At 40.4% G+C, this 10,506-nt stretch overlaps 2 protein-coding genes across 6 annotated transcripts in view; both read left to right on the top strand.

The window, feature by feature from the left end:
• Nucleotides 1–8,797, top strand: part of usf2 (upstream transcription factor 2, c-fos interacting) — a 13,529-nt gene extending 4,732 nt beyond the window's left edge. For 2 of the 4 annotated variants that reach the window (XM_010793680.1, XM_010793682.1), the window contains exons 4-11: nucleotides 3,531–3,650; nucleotides 4,046–4,202; nucleotides 4,818–4,902; nucleotides 5,137–5,181; nucleotides 5,632–5,690; nucleotides 5,831–5,934; nucleotides 6,409–6,537; nucleotides 7,427–8,797. In XM_010793680.1, coding sequence (XP_010791982.1) covers nucleotides 3,531–3,650; nucleotides 4,046–4,202; nucleotides 4,818–4,902; nucleotides 5,137–5,181; nucleotides 5,632–5,690; nucleotides 5,831–5,934; nucleotides 6,409–6,537; nucleotides 7,427–7,516 — 789 coding nt within the window. In that variant the 3' untranslated portion in view covers nucleotides 7,517–8,797. The remainder of the gene's footprint in view (nucleotides 1–3,530; nucleotides 3,651–4,045; nucleotides 4,203–4,817; nucleotides 4,903–5,136; nucleotides 5,182–5,631; nucleotides 5,691–5,830; nucleotides 5,935–6,408; nucleotides 6,538–7,426) is intronic. The other 2 variants (XM_010793681.1, XM_010793683.1) reach the window with 1 other exon arrangement.
• A 376-nt stretch (nucleotides 8,798–9,173) lies between these two features.
• tekt2 (tektin 2 (testicular)) overlaps nucleotides 9,174–10,506 on the top strand; it is a 9,159-nt gene continuing 7,826 nt past the window's right edge. For both annotated transcript variants that reach the window (XM_010793676.1, XM_010793675.1), the window contains exon 1: nucleotides 9,174–9,309. The gene's annotated coding sequence lies outside the window, so the exon portion shown is untranslated. The remainder of the gene's footprint in view (nucleotides 9,310–10,506) is intronic.

Raw genomic sequence — 10,506 nt, 5'->3', positions numbered from 1 at the left:
ACATCGTCTTCCATGGAAAGTGGGGGAAACTAGGTTCTGCAACTCCGTGGCAACTGTGTGTTGGACGCAATAAAGAGAGTCGACGTTGACCGACCACACAACCACTTAGATATCATACACACACAACCACTCCACTGTTGAAATGCTTTCTGCTGCTGCGGACAAGAAAGCTTCACTCACGTTCCACACAGAGGGATCAACCTCCAACCCTTTCGAGGGCTACCAAGAATAACGAAGTGAGAAAGCCCTACAAGCCCTCTCCGGAACTGGTCAGATAACGAGACAGCGCTAAGCTGACAAACGAAATAAAGGGCGGAGAAGTGTGTGTCGTGTGTCGCATGTGTAGTGCATGCTAGTAGTCGTGTCGTGCTGTGTACGGATGCTGACTGTGTCGTGCGTGTGTGTGTGTGTGTGTGTGCTGTGCTGGTCGTCATCGGTCGCTAGTCAGTGAGTCAGCTGACTAGCTAGCTAGTGTGGTGGTCGTGACTAGGTCGTGCGTGCATGCAGCTGTCGTAGTGACACTACAGCTACAGTCGTGCTGTGTGTGTGTGTTGTCAGCTCGATCGTGTGTGTCGTGTAGCATAGCTCGCTGACTCCGCACTCGGATCGATCAGCTCAGCTGATCCAGCTGCATCACGAGTGTGCTAAGTCGTAGATCGCTCGCTGTCAGCTTCAGCACCTTACGTCGATGCTGCATCGACGAGCGAGAGCTAGACACATCTAACACATCAACGCCTCATCTCTTCCGTTTTCATTTCTGTTATCATTTCAAAGTTTACTCTTTGCAGTTGTGTATGTTACTGACTCTCCGAGACATTCAGGATACTTGGTTATATAAGCGCCGTTAAGTCGTGTCTGCGCTTTCTGTGTGTGTCTTGGTGAGAGCGCGATAGGGCATCAGTTCTAGAGAAGATATAGTATTCTTCAGGATGAATATCGTAGTTATACATATGGTCTTGTTGCTCTTGTTTCTTCGCGCGCTGCTCCGCTGTTCCGCTCAGAACTCGCTCGCACACCTCTGCTCCTGATAATGTATGTCCTTTCGCATGAATCAATCGCTCCGTGGGCTTCGTCTTCCGCCGCGCACATCATTCTGTAGTGTTATTTTGGCTCCAACCACACGTTGCACGGAGTGAGAATAGTTTCCCCATTCTCTCATGAAGACCATCGGGGCTACTGCCTTTGCCCCGGTCTTTAGCAGAAATGTTTTGTAGGTAATGAGATGGATATGATTTTTTCATCTTGGTGTTTCTCTCTCGTAGTGAGTTCCACACGTTCACTCTACCGCGCTCTTCGTTTACCTTCTGTGATGGCGCGAGCTGATGACGTCACGCTCTCTCCTCACTACTACCCTCACGTCAAGCGAGTTAACTTTTCTCTCTCTCTCTCTCCAACGTGTGTGGAAATGCGGGGATTATGCGGCTTCTTGATAAATTCTGCGCGCTCTCTCTAAATCTGCGCCATCTTTGCTGATTATCGGTAATTTGCGACGCAGAATCGCGTTTTTCTCGGAGGGTGTTTCCTACATATAATACAAAGTATGGCAGTATTTTGGACCTGTTCGAATGGTGAATCATAATCATGATTGACTTAATTTTTAGCTGTTGATTCAATCTGATTACACTCTCTTCTCTCGTTTGAGCCCTTACAAAATAAATTTATATTAATAATAATACAACCTCTTAGCAGGACTGGTTCCGGGCCGAATCGGTCATTTGCAAGGAAACGAGACGTCTAAGGACCTTAACTACTTTATAAAGCTATGATACTTTTATATCCATAGCTCAACGGGACAGAAAATGTATGATTATTATTTCATTTTTCTCTTTCAACAAAAAACACCAATCGCTAGAACTCCGACCTCTGCATTAGCCACCCGAGCACAAACAATCTAACTATTAACTTCGCACGAAATCACTCCTAGCTCCTTAAGTTGCTTATCTAGCTGCATATCACCGATCGGTTCTATGATCGTAAAAGCACCCGAATCTATGGTGCCGCACTCCAACACTCGAAAGATCCCAACCTCGGCAACGTTATCAACAAATCGTCATCAAAACTGTGCGCCGCTAGGTAGCTACCACGCTAACTCCGCGCTCTACCCCTTGGCTTTTGTCATGGTCAAAAAACTGGTCTTCGAATGGATTAAACCGTTAACAACGGATGCTGGTAGTTTAATCCATAGGGTTAATATCCAATGTGACTGCGTCCCTTTTTGAAACTGTTCTGATATCTATAGCATAAACTGCAATCTCGCTTTCAAATATCAGAGCAAGGCCATTCCTACGTCTGTAGGCAAGATTGAATGGCTAAGACGCCACCTTTTTTTTAACATGAGTGTGTGCGGGACGATTTCCCTTCGATTCTATTTGGCTCGAACGGTCAGGGAAACAGATGTCAGCATGTCAAATCGAACAAGGGGGGCAGAGATAAGGCAAATTCACACAAATCGGCCCAGAAGAGGTTTTTTTTTTTGCTAACTCTGCCTCTAAAAGGTCACATATCACTTGTTTTGCATAGAATATGTTGGATCAGTCCAGGGACCGCGTATAGACTTATTATATGCTTGGTATGTTGGATTTCCTACAGCTGACAGTCTAGCTAACCCATCATCCAAGGTTAGTTTTCACTATAAGTACAAAATATCTTTTGGACGGACACTATAATTTACAGTTTTTTTACCATGTTCAATCTGAATTTTCTTTAGAATAAAAAACATCTATATTGATTCTGACTTTTCTACTTCCAACTCACAGGTTTATCATTACTTTGAGAAAAAAGATTATTAATTTAACCCTTTTAGAAGGGAAGATATGGTCATTTGTTCTGGGAATGTCATTTTCGAGCCTGAAACCTGAAAAACAGGCTTGGGGCTTAAGAGGTTTTAACAAAGACAGAACAGGAGTATTCCGATTCTGGCTGTTTTGCTTTTCATACAAAGGCATGCTAACCATTGCAGTTTGCATTGTAGCAGTTTTGGTAAAGCTAAAAAAAAACACAACCCATTCATGTATTGTAACGCTGATTATAGTTCTCTCTACAGCCCGTTCACACACCACTCCCACATGTTGGGAAATTCAGAGCTTTGCAAGCCTGCCACGCCAAGTTACAGATGCTAAGATTAGATAACCATGTTCCGTTGAGAGGTTTAGCTAACGGTTAATGTTCAGAGTGCTGATGGATGATTACAAGCCCTTTGGTTAGTATGTTAGAAATGCTCCCAGGTTAAAACGTGTTCACACATACTGATTCATTTGCACGCTAGAAATAACCATAACTCCCCACTGTGTCATTAGAAAACAGATGAGACCCCTGATATTTATTCACACTTAAAAACAAAATAAACAGTAGTAAATCTAAAGGATTGTTGAACCTTTGGATTTTTGGAAAAACTAGGAGTGAAGAGTGAAGTTGGCTGCTTTTTGCTAACAAGCTCTTTTCATATTAAATGTGTGCAGTTAAATCTACAAAATGTCTAATAAGTGTGATTACTCCTTCTTTTTGAAACATTTCCTGTGCTCTGCCTGCAGGTGACGTACCGTGTGGTTCAGGTGACAGACGATCAGTTGGAAGCCTCAGCTGATGGGTCAGGGGCCGTCAGTGTGGTCTCTGCTGCAGCGTTTGCTGGAGCCCCCCAGGCAGTGGCACAGGTGGGTGAACGCTCTGAGAGGCGGAAGCAGGTGTAAAGGGGGGGGGGGGTTGTCTCATGCATATGGTTTTTTCTATTTCTTTTTTTGATAATCTGTCAGTATATTTTCCATATTGCTTTATGCATTCTATTGTCTTTTTTATCTTGATTATTATTATTATTACTTGATTTTACTTTTATGAAATCTGTTTTCTTTTTCATTAATTTGAAATTCTATCCCTGTTTTAATGTTAATTCAATATCCATTGTTTTGCTTGTTGTAAAGAAATGTGTGCTGCATTTCTTGAAAGGTGCTATACAGATTATGATTATTATTTTTAATTATTAAAAAGACATACATAGCATTAGCGCATATGATGTACTGGTTGTTTACTGTGTGAATCTACCTTTTGCCAGGCTGTCATCCAGAACCCTTTCAGTAATGGGGGCAGTCCTGGGGGGGAGACGGTGGGAGGAGAGACGCGTTTCGCTTATTTCCCTGCCACCACCGTCAGCGATGGAACCGCCGTGTCGGTGCAGACCACCTCCGACCCTACGATAGCTCAGGCAGGAGGTGGGAAACAGCAGCCTCCCTCCTAATGGGACACCTTGTTTTACAAAATAAGGACAGACGAATAGATATGAAATAAGAGGCTTCTAATGATGATTGACAACATGTATCATCTTTCTTATCCTCATCGCATGGCCGTGCATTATGCGTCCAGTGGATTAACTAATCATATTTACTTTCTGGGATTTAGCTTAAGGAGATAATAGGTATTTTAGCCCAGAATCAGCGTAAATATTTTAAAGAGATATTGCCTTAGATTAAGCCTATTTGTAAGAAAACAACATACATTCGGAACTTTTGCACTTCCTCACATGAACAAGAGGAATTCCTTGTTTTTACATTTGTGATGTGATGAGGTGGATCCAACCTTGTAAAAGGAAGCACTCATTTTTTCTTGACACAAAAAAACGTCACGCACATTTTGGATTTTAAATTACAATTATTTTTTTCTTAGAGATTTTTCTTCGAATATTTCCCAGGTATTGTATTTACTTAAAATATTGTACTTACAATAGCCCTAATACACCAGCATACATTACATGGTCAGTAAAAAAAAAAGGAAAATCAATTATTACTTAAGGACAAATTAATTTTCCTTTTTTGTCTCTTAAAATCCAGGCCAGTTTTACGTGATGATGAGCCCCACTGAGGTACTACAGGCGGCCCCTCGTTCCCTCGCACCCCGCACACACACCTACACTGCGTGAGTATAACTAAACACTTCCCAGCATTAATCAGAATCACCATAACTCTCTCCCCTCGTGTTTGCCCGACTTCTCACCCCCCCTTACCCTGATTCTTCACGGGGGATCTCTACCTCTTCCTTCCCTTTCTGAATGATTAGTTTTGTAATTGTGTGTACAACTGAACAACCAAACAAATCAAAACATCAAAAGTCTGAAAACCACACTGTGTCCTACTTACCTGCCATCCCCAGAGACCTCGGTGAAAGCGAGATGCTGCAGCATGGCAGTTCTAACTGGTGAGAAGAACTTTCACATATGGTTCAGCTGTGCTGCGTCTTCCTTCCCAAAAGCTACTAAAGATGAATGGTGCATTTGGGCACCAATCCTTAACCAGCCAAAGATATAAAGCTAAAGTCAAAGCATTTGTTTAGATGTGCGGCTGTAGCTCAGATGGATGCTACCAATCGTAGGGTCAGTGGTTTGCAGTCGACATGTTTGTTAACAACCACAGTTGTTACCATGGGCATGTCAACTGTATATGAAACTTTGTCTCTTTGGATAAAGAAATCAGCTAAAATACATGTTATGTATTTGCATCTTTCAATAGATATGTGTTCCCCTTTAACGGGATTCTAGTTCAAGAGTCAGAGATTTGGTTAATGTTGAAATCTACTTTATTTTATAATGAGAAAATGTGTCTGTCATTTATAAAAACGTTGTATGTTTGCTCTGATGTGTCTTTACAGGAAGGTGGAGGGTCCACGGGCGCCCAGAGATGAGAGGCGAAGAGCACAACACAATGAAGGCATGTACTTTTTTTTCTGTTTTGTCAATGCTACAAAGCTAGTAGTTACATCTTGATGTAGATTTAGGGCGTGAGCTTTGTTTGTACATAACAGCCTTATGATGACATTTCTTTAAATGTTGTATTTCCTTCCTTTGCAGTGGAGAGAAGAAGAAGAGACAAGATTAACAACTGGATTGTCACGCTTTCAAAAATCATCCCCGACTGTAGCTTAGACAGCAGGACTGGAGCGGTGAGTTTAAAAGTAAACAGCCTTCCAAATAATATTTTCTAAAAGCTCATATATATTATTAAAACGTGTACAATTTTAACAAATGGCTCACCTGTTAATTAATCTTTTTATTAATGAAATCTGGTTCGTAAAATCTGGGTTTTTATGGACTAATGTGTCCAAATTTGGCCTGAAGGTGTCAGCTTTGTCTGTGATATTTTTGTTTCATTAGCATTTCTATGGATTTTGAAGCTGGATTACATCCAGACTGATAAAACTAACCTTAGCATATTTTTTGCACTTTTCACGTCTTTTCACCCAATTCTTGCTTGAATTACTGATGCCAAAGGTGTAACCACATCCAATGCCTCACAGTTGAAAGGAAATTAGGCTCTGTTATTTGGTAGTCAGCCACTAGTGAACAGTTCAGTACAGATGTTTCTTAGTGACACAATGGGAGGAAAAAAGATGAGTCATGTTTTACCAATTCTTTCTTTTATCGTCTAGAGTAAAGGAGGCATCCTGTCCAAAGCCTGCGACTACATCAGAGAGCTGCGTCAGAGTAACCAGCGACTGCAAGAGAGTTACAAAGAGGTGGAGCGGGTGGAGATGGACAACGAGCTGCTTAGACAACAGGTTCACTTCCCATTTAAACCTGTACATAATCGTGATCACTCAGCCTAAATTGAATGTAGATGTCTAACCCTTCATTTTGTTGCAATGGAAAGAAAAACATTTGCGATACAGGGACTGTGAGCACAAGGCAGTGTTGTAGTCAAGTCACCAATTCACGAGTCCAAGTCACTCTCGAGTCACCACTCTTCGAGTCTGAGTCCAAGTCCGAGTCACCCAAGGAGTGTCCGAGTCATCATTACCTGTGTTCGAGTCCAAGTCCGAGTCACCCAAGGAGTGTCCGAGCCGAGTCCGAGTCATCATTACCTATGTTCGAGTCCAAGTCCGAGTCACCCAAGAAGAGTCCAAGTCCGAGTCACAAGTCTTCATATATTAATCTTCGTGGATATATGTGTTGAAATGTAGCTGCTCTTCTACATTGCTTTTATACTGTCATGTTATACTAATCTGTCTATTGAACTGCTGTGAAGCGAGTTTGGCTACAATTCTTGTAATAGGTGCTATACAAATATAAAGCTTATTACTAATATTAATATTATTAATTCAGGAGTCTGAGTCCGAGTCCAAGTCAGAGCGTCAATGTACAAGTCGAGTCCGAGTCATCGTGGGGGGGGAAATTCACGAGTCCAAGTCAGCGTACGCGAGAATTCCCGAGTCCAAGTCCGAGTCGCGTCAATCAGTGCGCGAGTCCGAGTCGAGTCACGAATCCCGAAAATCGGCACTCGAGTACTCCATCTCTGGCACAAGGCAGCCTATTTTGACATATGAAATGCACAGTATATCTCAAAGAATCTTGGAAAGTATAGGAAAATACAATGTGCCTGTAAACTTTTCAAGGATAAAAAAAGGTGAAATTTTTCTTTGTGTCTAATTACCTTTTTTTTTCTCCTAGATTGAGGAGCTGAAGAATGATAATGCACTGCTTCGAGCGCAGCTACAGCAGCACGGCGTAGAAGTGAATGGAGATGCGACACCTCAGTAATTGTGAACTGGACACTTAACCTCACAAACACAGTGTTTCATCCTCCCACCCACCTGAACAATACCATGAAAGGAAGTACAACTAGAGACAATTTCCAGCTGTAATTGGACCACACAAACCGACACACACAGGGTTCGGAGAAAAGAAACAATGAAGGACTGCAAACGCCTCCTCCACCTCCAGCTGTTGAAGGCTGAACGCTCTGAAATCCGTTAACTGTGTAGCTCACTGAACCTCTCACCTCTGCTTCAAGGAACCTTTGCACAGCTCCAGCATATTTTCTTTTACTTTAAATTATAAAACTGCCACAGGAAATGTTACTTTTAATTATTTCACCTTTTTTAATGGAACCGCAAGCCTCTACTTCTTCCCTTTTTTGTTGACATTTGCTGTGATGGAACTACTAAATGTGACATGAATGATAGCTCCCCATTTACTTTTAATTTATTAGTGTTTAAGGAATATGTACACAACAAAAAAAGTCAGCTGGTTCCAGAAATGATTCAAAAACACATTTTTTGGATAATGCTCATAAACTGTTACTAAATATAGTTCTACTGTCAGTGGGTCACATATAAATAGTTGATCTGTGTGCAATTTGAGGTAACTTTTTACAATTTCTGCCTCTACACTGACGCACCGAGCACAGATCACAAAACTTTATAAACCTAATGTCGGTGAATATTAAAAAAGAAATATATATATTACTTTTCTGACAGTCAAAGCAACTTCGAGTCAAGGAGGTTTTATTTTGAGTGCTAGGCCTTAATTGAAGCCTGCTGGAGAGTATGGGTGTTAACATAGCTCAGGTAATTGGGATAGTGCACTGCAAGTGGTTCCCAGACTCCATGAAGTCTTGGAGTTTGGATCTCTTATGTGTCCCTATTGGGTGCAATGTACACATAATGAGAATAAGGAGATGAGGTGGGAGTCATTTCTTAACGGCATTAAAATAATAGTTGGTTTGTATATCTGCTTAATAGGCTACTGGTGTAATGCACTGAAATAGAGGTTCAGTCTCTGTTGGACCACTAGTCATACTTCATTTTAGTGGACACACCCAAGGTGGCTTTTTTTGCAATTCCCTAAACTTTGTGGACCTTTGCTGCTGACAGAAAGACCAGAAAACCACCATGGTGAGGAATGTGGAGAGTAGTTTGGATGTGAGTGGTGATAGTTTTAACTAACCAGCTGTTGTCTACACTGAAAGTCACCACAGCATGGAAATATAACCACTGGCATGACTAATTCTGATACAATAAAACAAGTGTTTATACCTGAGTGCAGAGCCATATAATGAGTGTTGTTTATCGCAGATGCCTGTGTTTTATGTATTTCTAGTTACCTTTGAACAGCTATCAAGATACCTTACTTGGAATATTTTCTGGCTTATGTTTTTACATATAAACATGTTTACAATTATATATAACGTTTTTTCGACACAACATTATGTCACAAACTCAGGATAATAAGCTAAATATTAAAAATATACCAATTAGCAACATTTGAAGCACATTTTTACTTATGACATTTCCTGTATATCTTTTTCACTATTGTTGTTCATTTTAAACATTCAACAGTAGATACATAAGATATATTTGTAACTTGCCTTTTACGTAGAGTACTTAGTTTGCTGAAGGTGTAAAAGAATGGCGTTACTAACGTTGACTCAGCATTTAAATTATTAAAGCTTTTACTCGAGCGTTGTATCGGCTCGTTGCCTGGAGACGTTGCTACAGAAACTTCGTCCTGAAGCATCAGCACGCGCCGACTCGGAACATTCTAGAATATCGGTGAGTAAAATGTGATCTAAAAATGTACATTAGAATGAGATTTTAAAGTTTCTCGCGGTGTTTCAAGTTTGCTAAGAGCAGTAGTAGCTAACGATGGTAGTTGTGGGAGTAACTACACTTTATGGCCCTGTGAAAAACAATGGCACTTAAGGAGCAGTTTTATGGCAACAGTGTTATTTGTTGGTTTAATTTATTTGTCGTCCCGTTTACTTAAACGTGATTCTACCACGTCATCTTTATGTATCTGTCAAAAGTTGTCATTGTCCTACAACCGAATGCCTAAGTGTCCTGCATTCATACTAGACTTCGTTATATGAACTGTGCCTGTATGGTAGCAGCAAGTAGGCCTATCTCCAAGTGAGTTAACATTGTCCCAGTTAAAAGTTAACGTATTCAATAAAATTGTATTCAGTAATATTCAAAGTGATACTGAAGATGTAAGTGTAAGTGCTAAATACAATGTTGGGTAGTTTTAACTAAGCTGAAATTATTTTTTTTAGTCATATTTATATCATTAATTAAGAAATTAACCAGCCGCCAAATGTAGCCTAAGTAACTGAGTTGTTAATTATGGCTCTGTTAAATCTATATAAAATATGAATGCAGATATATATATACATTTCTGTCTTTCTTTCTCTCTCTCTCTCTCTCTCTCTCTCTTTCTTTCTTTCTTTCTTTCTTTCTCTCTCTCTCTCTTTCTCTCTTTCTCTCTCGCTCTCGCTCTCTCTCTCGCTCTCTCTCTCTCTCTCTCTCTCTCTCTCTTTTTTAAAGTGTATAATCATCTTGACTCTAAGAATCGTGTTTTATTAACATTACAATAAGCCCTTTATTAACTACACACTGTAAATACAATACTGGTATTGTGAAATAACAATACATTACTGTTCTGTATACAGTATAATTTTACAGTAGTGTATGCATTAAAACAGTACATTACTGCAGTTTTCTCTTGTCACCTGTCTGGAAAAAGCCTTTAGAAATCCTTGTAACTCCTGGAATTTGATGCAATCATTTGGGAGATTATGTTTTCCCTTTATAGCCGAACAATACTGACATATTATACAACAGCAGTGACACAAAGAAACGTACTCCACTCTGACGTGAAACCAAACTAACTTCTGATTAATGCCAAAAGATTCTCCACTCAAGGACATTTTGCACATGCACCTGCCATTTACATTACAACACCATTAGTAT

This window comes from Notothenia coriiceps, unplaced genomic scaffold (genome assembly GCF_000735185.1).
Source record: "Notothenia coriiceps isolate Sejong01 unplaced genomic scaffold, NC01 NC01_scaffold00037244, whole genome shotgun sequence".
Classification (NCBI taxonomy): Eukaryota; Metazoa; Chordata; class Actinopteri; order Perciformes; family Nototheniidae; genus Notothenia; species Notothenia coriiceps.
This window is presented reverse-complemented; position numbering and strand designations above follow the sequence as displayed.